We start from the raw sequence: 19065 nt of genomic DNA on the forward strand, positions 1-19065 counted from the left end.
TGAAACTATGAAAGATCTAGATCCAAATTCAGTCACAGCTACCAGAACTGAACCCATCACCCCGTCATTCATTTACTTACAGCAAATTCATTTTCAGGGTCAACAGATCCTTTTCTGACTGGTCTCGAATAGTGGAACCGGTGCACATTATTGGACTTATAAAAACTGAAAGATTTAAAAAAGACTATTGTAAAATACAGAATTGAGAAATTTATGTCTTGTTATCACAGTGAAATATTTCGAGTCAGTTGAGTTTTTAATTAAAAGCAAATTTACTGCTCAGAAAAAAAAGCACTTTACTGAAAACTTAGGAGACAACTCCTTTATCTATAAATCAGGTTGAACACATAGTATTTTAAAAGTATTAAGCTTCAGCTTGTGACAGGGTATAATTTCCAGGTATAAAAACTCCAGAACTTCCAGATTAATCTTAAAACCTAAAGAAGGTGGTGTAGAAAATATTTTTACTTTCCTGTATTCTTGCTGTGGCATGCAAACTGCTCGCTTGCTTTATTAATGGGGTACAAAAGGAATATATTTTGTTAAAAGTAACTGACTGAACAGAGCAGATATATTCACCTGGACTGAAATACATGGGTTTTTTCATCCATGGTGCATGCCGAACCCGTGTAACCACGTCTAAAAATTCTGCTCACAATGCAGAACAATAGTTATTCGATAAACTACAGATTTGAAGCCGTTAATAACAATTTATTGTGATGGATAAGAAACTGCATATAAACACTTGTAGAGGGGGACATCGATGTAAAGAATCTATTGCAAATTCATGTTGTGGTCTATTCTATTTGGCTACTGACTCATTCTCAATCACTGTGACCACGTATTTCCACTAAATTAACAACCACTCGGCTTTTTGCACCGCCTAATTTGAAAGAACAGAGATTGCCCAATTTTGGCTAAGTATTTTGCTGTCCACAGAAAAATCTCTCCTTTTGGTTTTTAGTTTTTGTTTTAAAGACGAATTAAATTTAAAGCCATGTTCAGTGAAAGCTAATTTTGCACAGCAAAAAAATATCTCAGAAATACCTTAGAGTAAAACCAAGCCATGCTTTGGAAGCTAGAGAAATAAGTAAATGGCAAGACCCGAAACAGTTGAGCTAAGCAAACTTCTGGTTTGTTAGCTCATAGGAACCTATGATTTCTGATCCAAACTACTACGATTATCTTCATCAATAAAGAAAAGAAAAAGGAAAACAGTGCCATGCTGAGTCAGATCACTTTATGCAGTTCCATCTGAAAGGACAGATATTTTGAAGCTCTTTGATAGAATAAATGCATTGCCATCAACTAATGTAACTAAAAATTAAATGCCCAATAAAGTACACTCATAAAAATCTAAGACCAGATGAAATTAGCAGTTTGGTTGAATTCTGCAGCTGAGACAATCAATTAAAACGTCTCCCATATGACAAGAGATTGTACTTTCTGTGGTGTGTTTCACTAAATAAAACTGTTAGAAGTTCAAAATGTGGCTGGCACTACACTGAAATCTAGTCAAACAGGACCAGACTTACAAGCTATATTTCAGTTAATGATTTTGAAATGAATTCAAGTTGAAATGAGGACCACAGTTAATTATTTTTTTATTTATTTTTAATCTTGTAGTACAAGACCTGTGTTTGTATCTGCTTTATTTATTTTGGTGTATGTGGGGGGCAAGTCTTCTTTTTCCACTCTGTATCAATTGCAATTGATTCTAACCAGAAGGCTGCTGACAAAGGTGACATCTGGTTTGAATCCAGTTGTGGAGCAGTTAGAAATGAACTCATCTCAGCTGACAGCAAGGAGCCTTCTATCCTTAGTCTCTTTTTGGAAAGTCATAATACAAGTGTTGTTAAAGGCTTTAGTCTGAGTGCTTGTTTGTTTAAGTGAGGAGGCATTGCAAAGCCTCTCTTACATTAAAAGTGCAGATGCCTCAGTTTACCTGGAGAAAATTTAGCTTAAGATGCCTGTTTAAACCTGTTTCAGTTGGGGAGATGCAGCCATACCTTGTGCTTTCACGAGGTTCTGACAAGAATAGGCAGAAAATACGGCCTGCCTTAACTGATGGTGCTTATACTTTTTGCTGTCCTTAAGTTACAAGCTAACAAATACCATCTTGAAATTTTTCATTCAGGTGTTAGTGACAAGCAACAGCTTTTATTGACCATATTTGCAACGTATAAATCACAGAAGGGTTTGAGTTGGAAGGAACCTTTAAAGATCATCTAGTTCCAACCCCCTGCCCTGGGCAGGGACACCTCCCACCAGACCAAGTTGCCCAAAGCCCCATCCAACCTGGCCTCGAGCACCGCCAGGGATGGGGCAGCCACAGCTTCTCTGGGCAACCTGGGCCAGGGGCTCACCACCCTCACAGCCAAGAATCTTTTCCTTATATCCAATCTAAATCTACCCTCTTTCAGTTTAAAACCATTGCGCCCCATCCTGTCACTACAGGCCTTGGGAAAAAGTCTCTCTTTGTTATAATCCCCTTTTATATACTGATGGATTTGGAGCCGAAAATCTCACAAGCCTGAAGTCAGCCAGTATTCCAGTAGGTACTGTATGCAGTTTGGGCATCAGCTATTAGAATGAACCATCACTTTTCACACATGTAGTCAGAACACTTAATTAGAAGCATGTAATAAATTCAACCTGTTCTACGTTGGGGTAGGAGTTTGGAAATGTTATCCAGTCTGTTCTTAAAAGACTTTGTACAATTAATTTCCTTTATTCCTTTACAAAATCTGGACCATAGTATCAATGGAAACCACTTTGCCACTATGTGTTTTGCCCTTGGCAAGGTAAATCATAACAGATTCTGGTGTACCAGAGCCTTCAACTCAACCATTCTCATACTGCCAGTCACTTTAAAAGCCCTCTCACCATCACTTGTTTAAGAAGCTGCGTTGAAAACTTAATAAGTTGGACCCAAAGCCTGGATTTCGCCTCCCACCCTGTAACCATATGCTTTTTCTTAAGTCGTAGATGACCTAAGTCAGTAAACTAAGACAATAAAAGCTCTAAGGTTCATGGGCAATTGACTGAGTTCACAAAATAAGGCTGTCAGTTTAGCAGTATGGACTGACTTTCATTATATTATCTATTACAGAAATTCACTTACTTTATAATTTGATCAGGTACTGCCTTATTTTTGAATCTAGGTTGCTCCTCCAGGACTGGTTGCACTGTAAAACACTGGATATCTGAAATTGTGAAAGTTAAGGGCATTTTATGAAGTATCAGTATGAAATACTGTAGACTGCAGGGGAAATTTTATTAAAAAAAAAAAAAAGATACTTCCTGATGAAAAATGTGCAGGGTTCATTTGTGGAGCTTTCTTGGCCAAAAAAGGAAAAATCTGCCAGTAGTAACCAGTGAATATATATTAATATTAATTTTGAACTGTGTATTTTCATTATTTACTGAGCTTGAATATCTTTAGCTGAATTTATCACACTGAATCATTCATTAAATTTTAAAGCCCAGCTAACTCACAAAAATAACATCAACAACATCTGATGTTAGCACTTTCACTATTTAGCTTTCAGCATGCATAATGTCATGATGTTTAGCATTTCATCTTTGAAATCTGTAATTGAGCAGCCCTTTTACCCAAGATTTCCTTTTTCTATGAAAGTGTTATTTTTTAAGTTGAGTAGTGTATTTGTAACTAAATATATCATATTCTTACATATTTCAGTGTATTGGAAACTCATGCCCTCTGGTTAGATTCCGCAGCTTTTTCTTAAGTGCCTAAGTGGTGCATATCTCCTGTTAGTTGCAAATAGACTTGAGCAAATTCTACTTTGAGAAAGGACTGAAGCATATCATCTCAAAAAAAAAAAAAAATAGTTAAGACACAAGACAGACTTATCAGAGCTTTGCTCTCAAGCTTCATGTACTATTTTAGACAAGTCTGTATACTCTGTATACTCTCTGCTTCAGTCCCAACAGTGTGAGAAGAAAGCAGTATTCCTTTTCTCCTCCAGCAGTTCCATCAGAATAGACTCAAGAGAACATGTGAAATGTTACAATGTTACCTTGATAATTAATAAAGGAAAAGCAACACGTGAAAAAAAGTATCTGATACAATGAGGTGATTTCATATCTGCTCAGCCAGTAATGACTTAAATCAGAACATGAAGAAACAGATAATGTGTGCAAGCAACTGTTAGAGAGTACTTCATCAGAAGAATCATTTAGCACATTCTAAAAGATGGTTAATGATATTTATCAGCTAATTTTCCTAGGAAAACTTCCAAGAGTGACATAAGGCATGTTTGTGTTGCCAAAAAATAAAGGTGATACCCAAGTGCTGTGCCAGTCAGGAAAATGTTCAAGGAAGACATGAATTTAATATCCAGACACAACAGCTAGGAAGGTGAGGTAATAGACAACTTGCTGCTTTAAACTTGGCCAATTCAAGTGTTCATCACTGGTTTTGCCATTTGAAGAAAATAAAGGCAAACCATGTATGAACTCAAATGTATTTTCTTCACCACAAGGGTTGTCAAGCACTGGAACAGGCCGCCCACAGAAGCGGGGCTGAGTCACCATCCTTGGAGGTATTGAAAAGACGGAGATGTGCCAGTTAGGGACATGGTTTCGTGGTGGACTAGGTTTATGTTTGGGCTCAACCTTACGGTCTTTCCCAACCTAAATGATTCTATGATGACTGAAAGAGACACACTTCTTAGAACTGTGAGAAAAACAGGAGCAAACACCTTAGGAACAAACCAAAAAAGACATGCAGGACATATAAGTAAAACTGCAAACTGAGCTGCCACATTAATAAACTTTCAGCCTTTTTCGGAAATGATTGTTCCACATTATTGCAAAAAACAAGGTTTCCCCAACGCGCATTCGTTGTGTAACGTCCCACGTGTTCAAGGATACATTGACCAGGAGAGTTTTTGACATCCTCTCCAGGTGCTGAGGTGGTGTTCATCTTCTCTGCGCTGGGAAACTGACTCATCAGCTGTGCCTGGAAATCCTCTCTCCTCTCATATTCCTTCCCACGATAGATGAATACTTTGTTCTGCAAGGAACATATAGCTCGTTTCTTGGGCTGTATGATGCTGAGGCAGAAGTTATAGATGCATGTTTATAAGTACAAAGACACAACGGGGTCTCCAAATTTTGGAATGAGTGTTACTGTTTTCTGAATGTTAATTAACTGTAAAGCAAGACACCATTTTGACCAGGTGCTGGAATGCAGCCCTGACTCTCCAGAGACCCTACGTCACGCTGCTGGACAGAAGGAAGATAAACTGGCATCACCACTGAGAATGCTCCTGTAGAGCACAATAAAACCAGAATGGGAGGTAAAACTAGTGAAATTCCTTTTTTTTCTTGTCTGTCAAGTAAAATGATTTCCTTTCAAATACATTCTGGGTCCAGGTTTCACATCTTTCTAATACCAACATATAGGTTTCCCCTGCCTGCTCCTTCTCCTTGGTATTATGAAATGTCCTCATTTATGACACAGTCTAACCCCAAATGTGGTCACTTGTGGTTCAGTTTGCTTCATTTAGCAGGATACTTCTATAACACCAGAAACAAGAGGTACGTGTCCTTTGGTTTAATATTAGCATATACTTTCACTATTTTTCCAGTGTTTTCAAGGCAACTTTGGCCCTTAAAACTGGGAAAGAGAGGTCTTTCATTGGTTTTCAAATGTGAGGAGAGCTATTATGTTCATTGTAGTATGTAAGAAAAGATATTTTTTTTCTACAAGAAAACATCAAATATTCAGGTTAGTTGTATGCTCTGGAAACGTGCGCTACTGTGCTTAAAAGAAAGCAATGATCTTTTAAAAAACTAAAGCATAAGCCAGTTGTGCGTGACTTCCTAAGTTTGGCAGGTTTCTTGAAAAAACAGACCCTCTGGATTCTTGATTTCACACATGGTAGTAAAAAAATGGAGAAAAGTAAAGCAAACGGAGAGACTAGACTCAGTATATAGACGTCCGTTTAATGAAAACAGTTCAAACTTAGCATAATTGTCCTAAGATATCAACTAGCCGTTACCATTCAGGAAAAAACTCAAGAGTAACACAAGACAGCTGTTAAGTCTCTCTTTAAGACCTAGTGTAGAGAAATTATCAGATGACAACAAAAATGCAACAGTAAATCTCCAGCAGACAGAGTTGTGTATTGTGAGGCCACAGTATGTTCTGCAGGGCATCAGTTCAGAAAGCACTGGACAAATTCACCATAGAACGATCCATGAAGGGCTGGAAAACAAAACTGCTACCTTCAAACCGGGAAGCTGCTTATCGGGTAAGTGGGGAATATATACCAGGTCAATATTACTACATACCTATTCTGTATTATACTCTTCCCTGCCCTACTTATCTACTATTTCCCACTGTTAAAGACACAGTATTGGGCTATAGAATACATTGGTCTGAAAAATATGCTGTTTCTACATTCGTAGTGTGTTTCAACTGTAGCTGAGAGGCAATATAAATTTGAAAATCTTGTCAATTCTTGACAAGGTCCGACAAAAACACCAAGCTTATGTGAAACAGAATTTTGGATTTAATTTGAATACAAGTTAGTTAATAACATTCTACTAGTTATCACTAACCTGTGTGGGGACTCATCTGAGAAATATGTACCATAAGAGCTGCCCATACCAAATGACATCCTATTGCTGCATTTGGCTCATGTATCACCTTCACTACCTGATAGGTCTTCTAGTTTCCACAATTAAACTGAGAGAAAGAATCAGCATAAAAGCATCTGAAAACATTTCATGTATATTCTTACGAGTAACAATTCAGATTTTGACTACAGTCCTGCATCCAAGCAAAACTAAATCCTTGGCAAATCTTCGCAGAGACTCACTTGCGTTCGCAGAGCATGCTCGTATTTTTAGAAGCATACGAAAACAGATGAAAAAAAAAGTAAGAATTTAAACAGGTTTACCCTTAGAAATGTGGGGAATCCTTGTCCATAATACCCAACAGCAAAATAGTCTGGTTTAGGTCTCAGAATTTTCATGATGTTTTCATAGAACTTTGCTTGTTGAATCTGAAAGCAAAACCAACTGTAATTACTTCTGTTTGATTTTTTTTCAATTTGTTTTTTAACATCTACAGCAGTACTACACTACATACTACAGCTGTCAGTGGACATGCAAGAGCTATCAATTATCAGCTGATAAGCTACAGCAATAAGCATTAGCATGCACGTGACTGCTATGGCACGTTAAATATTGTTTACATTTATATGCAAATATAATAGATAGCTAAATGTGTATGGCTTCAACTTCAATTATTTGACCTCGGAATCAAGCTTACCCTTAATTTACTAGTGTGAAAAGAAAAAAAGCAAACACCAAAGTCATACTTGGCACTTTACATTTTAAACACTAAACTGATAAGATATTGAAATAACACCATTGGAAAAACTCCGTTTCAGGCGTCTCCTGAGGTACGGATCAAGTGAAGCTTTTGCCCTAGTGTCACGCTACGGACATACTCCAAGAACGCTGGCTTCCAGAAAATAATCCGTGTCATTTAGGTTTACTATTTTTATTTCCCATGTTATATCTATGACGCAACAATGCAACTTAAATGGAATTGGTAAAAATATTGTCTTTATCTTTTAGTTTATGACAAAAGCAGAACTGAATGTAAGGAAAAGTAGCCTTCTTTATAGACAACACTGTTCAAGAAAATGATGTTTTGATTCCTGTGGTTTCTTTATGGAAGTTTCAGGGATATCTATTGAATGAACCTTAAACATTTGTTAAAGATCATGCAAGTGTGGAAAAAAGAAGGTACGTGGGAAGGGGGTTCTTTTTAGATTAATTCAATTTTAATGAAAACAAGTAATTGAAAATTTAGTCTTCCTTCAAAATCTTACTTCTAGCCTTTGGACCTAGTTCTAATTCCTTGTGATATATTACTTCCCCAGTCCCTGATTAGGACAGAATTCTTTAGGCTTGTCAAGATTTGAGTTCCTAAAATTTCAAGAAATTGAAAGAAAAATTTCAGGGAAAAAAATGCATCCAGGTGCATTTTCTACCCTATAGCCGAACAAAGGCTTCAAAAACCTGTTCTATTTCTTTTCTATATGGGCTTTAACTTGTGCTAAGTGAGAACACGTTTATTTCATCTATAGCAGTTTCAAAAAAAAAAAAAAAAAAAAAGCAGATGTCCATGCAACTTGAACAAACAGTTCTTTAGGAATCTCTCCTTTACCACAGGATTGTTACAATAAAGCATAGCAACTCTTTGACAAATGAATTAAAAATCAATTTTAGACAACAAGCTCATAAGCAGCTCTATTTATTGTAGCTCAAAAGTACTTATTTCTGTGACTGAAATAATTTGAAGACCTGTATATAAATCTTACCAGGTTTTGACTTAGAAGTTCATAGTCAAAAACTTCCTTTTCATATTGCTCTGCAAGTTCTTTGCATAAGGATATGGCTTCTTCCCACATCTGCAACGCAACCACACGTTCCAAAAAGTAAATCCAGTACCAACAAATAAGTTTTTAATGCATCACTGTTTTAACTACAGTTTTATTGATTATGCTGTCCTTAAACTGCAGTCATTTATTAATTGCACATTTAGAATGGAAGACTCAAGGCAATCATAAACTTTAGGAAAGCAGATTAATTGAAAAAATAAAAGTGCTTTATGGTTCAGTATAGGAAGTAATAAGTAAACGTACTTTATTCTTACAGTAAGATAATAAAAAATCACCTAAGCTTTCAGATACATTAGAAAAGAAGAGTCAATCACTAAGGTGCATAACATCCTGAATATACCCCACGCAGAGGAGCACTGTATGAGGGGACTGACACCTGCCTCTCTAAAATAAACACACTAATTTTTACAAGAAATCCTGAAGCATACATAAACATAGGTGGCCTTGCATATGGCACCTCTCCTAGTCAGCTAAAAAACTACGAGACTTAAATTGCCACTTGCCAGGAGTAGCAGCTTGTTTCTTCACACACAACTTAATACCTACCTCTGAAAATTACTGCCAGGAATTACAGAGCTGCATTGGAAAGACGAGGACGGTTTTTCCTCATCTGCTACAGGCACTTAATGAATGCAGCACAAAAGCAGTCTTAAAGCAGACACTCTCTTGAGGATATTTCTCAAATTCTGTCAGTCACATCTACTCAGAATAAAGGAGGCAAAAGGGGGTTTCTCTACTGATGCGAGGTCACTGGTGCTCACACGCACTGGGACCATTGTTACATGGTGCCATGTACTTCGGCTGGGGAGTTCTGCGCCTGACAGCTGCAAACCTCCTCTGCTCCCTCCGAGGAGAACCTGAAGGCTGGGTAGACTGGATTATTCTGATACCGTGGGTGGGGACTGCTACACTCTAGTTCGTTCAGATGCTGACAAAAAACCTGGGAAGTTATAAATAGCACTGCATTTTCCTGCACGGTGCTGAAACACCAAAAACTTTCTATCTTCTGAATTATGGGAGGGACTCTCATGGGGGAGTTATGCCTCTATTTTGCAAGAGGCAGTAATGAATTGCCTTCCCCCTTCAAACCTTGAGCTATAGCTCAACAGAACATAATGACTCAAAGGCCTTATTGGGTCATACCATTCATTATCCAGCACTGCAGAATTTTTCCCTGCTTTCTAGTCCTTTGCTTTATTCCCAAAAATCTTGCTTCTACTGTCATTGTATTGACAGGCAATTTTATTAACATATTTTTTTAAAAAAGCTGAACTACACCGAGGTACTGCACATCAAACTACTACATTTTAACTTTGGGATGCAATTCTCAGACTTCTGTGAAACAAGTATGTCCATTTTGAACCGACTGGTTTTTGGAAGATAATGACCAAATGGATTAGAAATGCAATCTGTGTAGTCAGTATTCTTTTCCTAGTAAAGGAAAGTACATTGAACAATTTTTATTATTTTATTACTGTCTGACAGAGATGTTTGTGACCAGTGTCGACATCAGCCCTCTTTCTTTGTGAATGTGGTTATTGAAAGAATACATTGATACAGAACAGATATACTCTGTGAATAAGCCTTCAGGCACAATTTTTACTTGACCCACATTCCAAAGAGGATTTCCTATGCAAACGCTTTATACCGAGCGCCTTCATTAAATACTATTATACAGAGTAACTCAGTAAAAAGATTTGGCAGCAGGAGGAAATCTACAGACCTACCTTTCCTTTGTCAAAGTATTCTATGATCTTCTCATACAAATTCTCTTTCAAGTGTCGATAGGTCTGTGAACACTGGAACTCTGTTGACATGACCTGGGGTGCACACTGTTCATCTGACCACTGAGAATAAAAACACATTAAAAAAACATGATTTTGGAGTTCAACATCTCACACACACTTCCACCTTCCCCCGGGGTCTGGCTCCTGGGCTCTTCTAAGTGTTTTTTTTCTCCAGTCTTTTTTACCCTTCCACAAAGAAACTGGGAAAGGCACTGGAAATGTTTTCACCACCTCTTCAAACAAGTGCTGTAGTTCATGTGATAACCAGGACTGGACATAACATTTTAAAAACCTGTGTTCCTTCCTGCCCCCACCCAAAAAATTTTGGATAAAAACCTATGTGAGACAATTAGTTCATTTTATTTTGGTGATGTCATCCTGACTGATTTGGTTTTGATTTTTGTTGTATTAGAATACTTGCACATAATATTATCTTTGTTTACAGCAGTACATACAATGTGCCTCATAGTTTTGTTTAGTTTTGCCTCGGTTTTTTTTTTTTTTAGTTTTGCCTCATAGTTCTGTTTAGACAAGAGTCAAAATGAAATTTGAGCAAAACAGCACAGTGAAAAGCCAAATTGATACGGTTCTGCACTAAAAGAAATTACATAGGAAATCTCAAATTGTTGCTAAAGAATATTTAAGTTTTGAATTTTCCCGTGAAATGGAAATGCATCTTACTGACCATTTCTTTGGATAACATCAGTTACAATAAGAATAAACATTAGTTCTAGCAAAAAATAATTACGAGCTACAAAAGAAAGCACGCATTATTTGGCAGAGCGATCCATATCATTTAAAATGAAAACTCAGATGTCCCCCTGTGATAGTTGGAAAAGATTGCGTTTGATTTTCATCATTGTCATGTTTGGGACAGTAAAAAAATCAGCAAAATGAAAACCAAATGGAAGTTAAATGGCTTCAGAATTTGCACACAATGTTCTCACTATAATATTGCTACAATATTTAGTTCTACCAATATGTGGCTTTTAATCACCAACTGAAAACACAATTTCAACAATTAACGTTAATTTTTTATGACCTACTGCAGTATTTTTAACTAGAAACTTGAATGTCCTGTGGAAAATAACTAATATGCAGTAAACCAGAGATTAAGACAATAACTTTTTAATTTATACATTTGAGAATTGCAAAAGGCTATTTACTGAGTTTAGAAAATCAAACCTTCAAGAGCCACGTATGGAGTAGAAGGGTATATGCTGCTTCCGTGTAATTCTCACAATCTAAATGAAGATCTCGCAATTTATACAAATATCTGTTAGAGGAGAGAACAAGAATTAGACTAGATAATGACATGACTGGCATACTAAGTGTCAAATAAGTTCTAGACAAACTCTAACGGAAGCTTCATAGATGTCACGGAGTCACTACCCAAAGAGTCTTTAAGCACACTCTAGAAGGCTCAAAGCTCTGTGCGTTTGTTCAGACAACGTTCTGTTCTCTGTATGCTGAAACACTGTGCACAAAAGGAGGAGAAAGAGCTAATCTCCCTCTGTGAATTGCTGTCACTCCACCTCTGAGAAAAAGAGCTACAAGACTCAAGGTCTCAAGTCAGACCTCCAAGTCCATTATTTCTGGACTGTTACTAAACATTGCTGCCTTTCTCTGTAGCACTTTTTGATTGCATGTAAACAGATGCAAGCACAACAGATAACACAGGGTAAAGCAGAAAACAGAAAATACCAGCGCAGAAGGACAAAGCAAGTCCCCATAAAACCTGGAAGGTGGTAGGGGCAGAAGCGTTGTTCTAAGTTACATGTTGCCATGGTTCTGGATCCCTGGGGCAGCATTGCTGCTACCAGCACAACCATTGCCCATCATGGTAACTCAAGCCATATCTCTTCCAGCAGCCAGACAGAAAAAGCGGGTCCTCTTCCACACAACAGGAGTTTTGACACAGGAATTCTGACACCTTCCTGCAGCAGTTCAAGGCATTACCGTTCCCAGTTGCCAACACAACTCAGCAATGCCTGCAGAGGGAGGGTTGCTTCTCCCTGGTCACTCCAGCTCATAGCTCCAGGTTTAGCTCTGAATCCCCTTCAGTGCTCATTTCCGCTGAGATTCGGGGCTTTGCACTGCAGCGGCTGAGGTGCAGAGGGTTCTGCAGGTTTTGCAGAATGAGAGGAGAGGCAGGAAATAGTGAGCTTTGGAACAGCAAGATTTGCTGCAGCTCATATGCAAAAGTCTTGGAGAGAGTAACAGGCCATGTCGCATCTGAGAGAATTTGGTAGTATAGCTATAGCTCTTACAGAAAAATGCTTTACTAGTAACTCTGCATTGCATGCTGTCGCATATTTAAAGAGGCCGCGCAGTTCTACAAAACTTGAATGTTTTTCTGCCATTCTAAATGCATGATACATCCTCCATCAAACCTCAAATCTAGACGTATTTTCTTTATTTAAAACAATAGACAATGAATGCTGAGTGATTTGATGAAGTAAAAGTTGATTTTTGGAGAAAAAAATGCTGCTGCTGAATATATACAATAGATTCCAAATCACCGAAGGCTAAGCAAACAATGGAGTAAGAATACAAATGAGGCCAGGACTACAGCGGAGTCACAGCGATGGTAAACTAACGGTAAGTAACAGAAATCCAAGTACAACGATAAAACCAGAATTTATAAGAGAATATTATTGCCCTGTCCAAAACAGATCCAATAGAACAACTGCCATACCTGATATACATCTCTTCACGGTTAATGTCCTTGTAGAAATTCTAGGGACACAAACATTTAAAAGTTATCTCCTAATGTCTTTTATTAATGCACAAGATAAAAATATAGAGAGAGAGGTTTTGCTTTTCTTGCTAGTTGGATAGCATAAGAAATACATTATTTACACGCCATCTTAAGTTTAAACCTGGCACTACTACTTCAATTAACATTTTAATTAGTTATTGGTATGTATTATTATTATACGTACTTCTCCTAGTTCACTAATAAAATCATTAGTGAAAGTTTTTCTGTTGGAGAAGAGGAAAATGTGGTTATCCAAATGCACTAACATAACAAACTACAAGCTCTGGCTACCCTCGATGGCCAGAAAAGCAGCTGGTATTTATTGAAGCTGGTATGTAACACTGTTGATACGAAACACTGTCGTGCAATACCTCTAAAGGGGGTAATTCCAGGAATGAAGCCTGTGTTTGTCACACAACACTTGTGCAGGTACATGAGTTGCTAAGGCTGTGCAAAATGTTATGTATGACAAGAATTGCCTCCTGAAGAGCTGCAGGAATCTATACCGCATTGCGCAGCGATTACTGAGGAACAGAGAGTATGTGAGTGCAATACATATTAACCACGTTCTCTTTCCAACCTTTAAAGTTGGTTCCTCTTCAGCTTAGAGGAATTTCCTCGTGGAGAAGTCTCTATATGCGATATCCTCATTACAAAATAGGAATGGAAAAAAAGATTGGGTGGCCTAGAACCAGATCAGAGACTCAGATTTTCTCGGCACCTTACAGCTTTCTTCCCCAGATTTAAAAAACGTAATTGTTGAGTTGCTAAAGCAGACAGTGGGTTAGTTCCTCATGCAAAACTTGACTCTGGCAAAAACCCACTGTTATGTTAAGCCTATCAAAAGGTGAAGGTGATTCTCCACAGAATCAAAGTGGATAAAACATACAAGCAAACCCAAAGAACTGCGTGGACGTTACTTTCAGGTTTATGCATATATCCACGCCGATAGCTACAAAAATCCCTTGCCTCAGAGTTTAAATCACTACTGAGCACTGTCAATCACTCCTGTCCCCAGGAAGATTTCCCTTCATCCTTAGTAAATGGATTCTAAAGCTCTTCCCCATTCTCACACAAGAATTACAAGAGCGACCATACCAGTAAGTTCACGGTGCAGCTCATGCGATTGTCCTTGCTTTCATCATTCATCACAGTTCGGTAATCCAGCAGTTTTTCCAGGAGGCCTTTAACTAGGCTGACAAAACTTTCAACCAAGCTAAAAATGGCAGGATACTGACGTGCACACTCTGTAAGTCTGCAAATACAAGGAAAAAAAAAAAAGTTTTTACAATACTGTGAAAATCAGTGTCCCAGCAGCTCAAAAACTGTTTGGACCTGAAGGCAAATACTGAATTAGAGCTAACGCAACTTCGAACGCACTGGAAATTCCCTTTGTGGGTTGGTAAGTTAGATATCCAGAAGGCAGACGGGATATAAATCAAAAGAAAAAAAAAATGAAATATTTACTTTTCCTGTCTGAAAATGACTTCAAATTCAAGGCTATACCCACAATTTCAGAACAGAGTGACCTGCATCTGTGGTATTACAAGCTCAATCCTCTGGAATGCCACACTACTGCAATAAACATTAGACCTTTCTTTCCTCTTTTCCTCTTACTGTGCAACATAAAATGCAACAATTATTCTTCTCTTGGTACAGTTACATGTGAGTAGAAAGTTCAAACTGACAAATTATAGTTTTAAGTCAAAAAAGACCACCACAAACAAGACCTCATCAGAGCAATTTGCACTTGAGAAATAAGAAAAGCAAACAATAAACTTTCTTCAGATTAAAAAGAGCAGTCAGTTCACTTTTGATAAAAGTATAGGAAAGTGAGTTTTATACATCATCAGCAGATTCCAATTGACATTAATAAAATATTCGCATATGCTGTTTCTATAAATTACTGAAGTGATTTAGGAGCTTTGTCTTTATCATACCTTGGTTTTCAAAGTTTAACGGTTTAAACATTATGAAATGATTACCAGCATCTCATTAAGCATTATTTTCTTTCTTTCCTTAAGAGCTTGTTTCCTCTTCTTAGCATTCTGATTTTCCATTGGGACTCCCTAACATTTTTTGTCATTAGCATTTTTAATATTATACAGGAAAAATGGGGTTATTTTACACGTATAAGTATCAGAAACAGGATAAAATGCTAACAAAAGAAAGTACAGCCACCATTTCAGTGACTCTAATGAATTTTTGCCATAGGTTCCCCTGGAGCGACAGCAAACAAGGCAGAGCTGTGGACATGAGTTGGCTGTGAAATGAACCTGAGTCACCAAGACATCACATTTCCTTCCAATACAAGCAGAAAAACACTGACGTAAAACAGAAGCTATTGCTACATCTCACCCAGGATATAGTACATAACTCCAGTCACTAAAGATGAACTGAAGTACACAGAGAACAACTACAAAATGAGCGGGAGCGAGCAATACCTGTCTCACGAGGGAAGATTTAAAAAGTTGTCTTGCTCAGCTTTATACAATAACCCAAATAAAAAGGACCCATAAAACTTTTAGAAGATTTTTTTTTTTTCTCCCCAGGAGGGAGCAAGAAACCTTTGAATTTTTAAACAGAGTTTGAATAAAATAGAAGTTTTAAAATAAAAAATATTTTCAATAAAGCTCAAGAAAACAACACGGGCCACTGAAATGATGGGGACCTGGAAAGCTTCCAAATGCTCTTTTCTGTTGTGCCTATATTAGTAACTAAAACGTGCCAGAACTCATTTTCTGAGCCTGAGGAAAAGTGGCAGAGCACAACTTGTACCCGTATAGCTACTTTTCCCTCCAGTTCCCAAAACAGGGCAGCCTTGGCTATTTTGCCTACTGAGAACAGCCTCCCATCTGTTCCATATTATCCCGGCTCTTCCTTGGTGTCGTCTGGGACAGCATCCATTAGCACACAACCCTGCCACGGCGCACGCTAACATTTAGGACTATGACAACTGCAAGGCAGTGATTAAACTTCTGCTGGTCCGATTTAGTTTACTGGGCCTGGGGAAGTTCCCAGCAACCAAGCAGTATGGGCAAGTGTTGGATACAGCGCTGGGTGAGCATCAACACACAGGGCAGTCATTGACTACTGCCAAATAGCTGCACTCAGGTGGCAACTGGAACTGTGCAGGAATGCGGACAGTTACAGGAAATTAGTTGATGCAAATATGAGCAAATGAATAAATCTGGAGCCCAGTTTAACTGGGTGCCTACCCAGTTGCAATGGGGAGTTGAGGATAGAGGCTTGAAATCCCTGCTTTGGAAGGTGTGAAGGCAGGAAGATTCTAAACAAAAACAAACAAACAAAAACAACAGAGAGAAGAGAACAGGGTCCTACCACAAACAAGTCACCAGCCTCCGCTTCAACTGTCCCTCTACAGGCATCATTAAACAACTTCAAGGATGGAACAAAAAAAATATTATCTGGAGATAATATGAAGTGACATCTTTAGAAACATGGAAACCTTGAACTTGAAGTGTTGTAGAACATGGGAGAGTATCAAGAGGAAAAAAACAGATATGTCAAAGAAAAAAGGGTTCCTAGGAAAGACAGAAAGATCAAATACTACGTAATATATCTGATGAGACTATTTAACTGCACTACTGAGAGATGGGGTTTAACTGGATAGGTACCAGTTCGCTAGAAAAATATGAATGTAAGAGTAAAGTGCAAACAAGACATGCGAACAACGTTACACAGGTCAGAAAAAGTAAACCTCAAAGAGTCTCATACACAAGATCTGAAGGAAGCTTTTCTCTTTGCATTGATAAACTCTCGGTTTGAATACTCTTGCCAGCTTTAAGGCAATGTAGTATTTCAAAATAGATGTAGACATTGTAGGAATGTCCAGAAAACATTGCATGTGATAAACTGAAATACTGCGGTTGTTTACCCTAAAGAGAAGACCAAAGGACGCTTGACAGCAACGTTCCAATTTGTTAAAAGCTGCTGCAAAGAGAAGCAGAATAAATGATTCTTTATGTCCCCTGTGGGTAAAACAAGAAATAATTGGCGTAAACTGAGGCAAGGAAGATTTAGTATGGATGTTTGGCAAAAAACTTACTAGTAGCAAGGAAAGTTTAACACTGCAATAAATGTCCTCTGTGTCAGCTGAATGCCCAGCCCCGGAGATGATGAATTGTAGCGCCGGTTCAGGCAGGCATCGCCATTTAGGCTTCGCAGCAGTGTGGTTAAGGAAACTATGTGCTTACAGGCCTGTTTTCGGTCATAGCAAGAGCCAGTCTGAACATCTCTGCATCTCCTCTTAGCTATCCCAACACTTGAAGTCAAACAGTAAACATTCAAAATTGAAAAATTACTTTATTGCTCTCAGTTGACGTAGTCATTGCATGTTAGGAAGCGAAAGACACATTTTTTAAACTTCATCTGTCCTTGCCAGTGTTACCAGTTTCAAAGAATAGTTTTAGATTGCTTAAAAAGTGTCAGTAATTTTAATTTTTTCAAGTCTGCCTCTCTATATTTTATCTGCCTCCTCATAGGACAGTAATTAAACTAATATAGCAAACATTTCAATTCTGTTTGATTTAAACAACGTTTCTTTTAAATTATGCTATTTGATTAGAATCTAATTACATATTGTTTATATATGATAACGTACACATATTATTTATTATATAATTCAGTATTTTTTACAAAATTACGTTGTCACTGAAAGTAGACCTTTATCCGCTGTGGTATACACAAAGATTTAATGCTTCCCCTGGTGAGGGATGGGATTTTGCAGATTGCTACCCCCTACCCAAAAATACAATCTATCCAAGGTAGCAGGCTTTGAGAGCAAACACATACACACTCAAATGTCACAAAGCCTGTGCTTAACTGCTTAATAACTATTATGTTCTCAGTGCTTGAGAAAGTGTATGATGGGTGACGTAGTTTCTCACTGTTGCAGCCTAAGGCAAAAGCTAGGAACAAATTCTCAGGGGCAGGCACAGGGATTCCAGCGCTGCCCGAAACATCACACACACAACCTGCCACAAGTGAAGCCACTGCTAGTAAGTCTGAGAATAAAACTGAATAAGGGCGGCCAAGAAAAGAAGGAGATGCTATATCTGGCTTTGGGATTGTTAGAAATATTTTTATTAAACTGTAGCACTTTGCAATATTCTCATCCCAGGATAGTCACTTCGTGTTAATTTAGAGAATTGGAGTCCAATCTAGACATCGGGAAAAGCAAGTAAGGCATTTCAAAATCCCTTCTTATTAGTGTGAAACAAAACCAAGAAAGGTTACAAAGAAAAATGGGGAAAGACTAAAAAGTGGGGTAAATATTTAATTATCTTGGCTTGAAAGTTGGATAGAGAACTGCAGGTTAGGTATAATTTCTTCATAATTTAGCTGGAGCACAAAATATTGAAAAACAACCATGAAAATAGTTTCAATGAGCAAAACTACACTTCAAACCAGGTTTAATGAAACAGTATGCTATTGCCAGGCCCTTCATAAAAAAAGCTGCTAAGATTCTATTTTATTCTTAAGTGAGGTTACCAACTTGAGAAGTGGTAAGGACTGCAGATAAAACCACATCCTGAAGGCATTTCTTCTCATGCGCTACTTACATGGACTCAAAGAGCTGCATGTAGTGCTCGTCCCCTCGTCCTCCTTCCACCTCGTGGTCCAACTTCAAAATGATTTCATTTTCAAACTAATAAAGAAAGAACAATCAAAACACTGAGCAGATACCCAGAGGTCAAACACATCGCAATATGGCATCAAGAGAGTCTCTTTGTAGAGTTATAGCACATATTCCCAAGGCTTAAACACGTGAATATCTTCCGGTTGAACAGCGCACATCTGACTATCTCCAGATACCTGTTTCTTAGTACAAACTGATAAAAGAACCTGAGGAAACGGGTTACAGTATCTGCATCATGGGTTTTCATAGAACATCTCTGATTTGAAATGCAGGGGTTCAGAGTAAGTAGAATGACTGTCACTCAGATAAAATAGGAACAATCCTACAGTATGCGATACCCCATTTACTTGTTATTTGTTAGGTCTATCTAGACCCTAATTAGGAAACAGCGACATGTAAACAAAA

At 37.9% G+C, this 19065-nt stretch overlaps 1 protein-coding gene across 1 annotated transcript in view; it reads right to left on the minus strand.

The window, feature by feature from the left end:
* The window catches only part of DOCK2 (dedicator of cytokinesis 2), a 196222-nt gene that overhangs the window by 14715 nt on the left and 162442 nt on the right, over positions 1 to 19065 (minus strand). The window contains exons 34-43 of the mRNA XM_074603976.1: positions 18584 to 18669; positions 14097 to 14253; positions 12936 to 12976; positions 11423 to 11513; positions 10178 to 10297; positions 8370 to 8459; positions 6936 to 7040; positions 4900 to 5041; positions 3125 to 3206; positions 81 to 165 (exon numbers count right to left, since the gene is read on the minus strand). Coding sequence (XP_074460077.1) covers positions 81 to 165; positions 3125 to 3206; positions 4900 to 5041; positions 6936 to 7040; positions 8370 to 8459; positions 10178 to 10297; positions 11423 to 11513; positions 12936 to 12976; positions 14097 to 14253; positions 18584 to 18669 — 999 coding nt within the window. The remainder of the gene's footprint in view (positions 1 to 80; positions 166 to 3124; positions 3207 to 4899; positions 5042 to 6935; positions 7041 to 8369; positions 8460 to 10177; positions 10298 to 11422; positions 11514 to 12935; positions 12977 to 14096; positions 14254 to 18583; positions 18670 to 19065) is intronic.

The sequence above is a fragment of the Larus michahellis genome, chromosome 11 (genome assembly GCF_964199755.1).
Source record: "Larus michahellis chromosome 11, bLarMic1.1, whole genome shotgun sequence".
In the NCBI taxonomy this organism is placed as follows: domain Eukaryota; kingdom Metazoa; phylum Chordata; class Aves; order Charadriiformes; family Laridae; genus Larus; species Larus michahellis.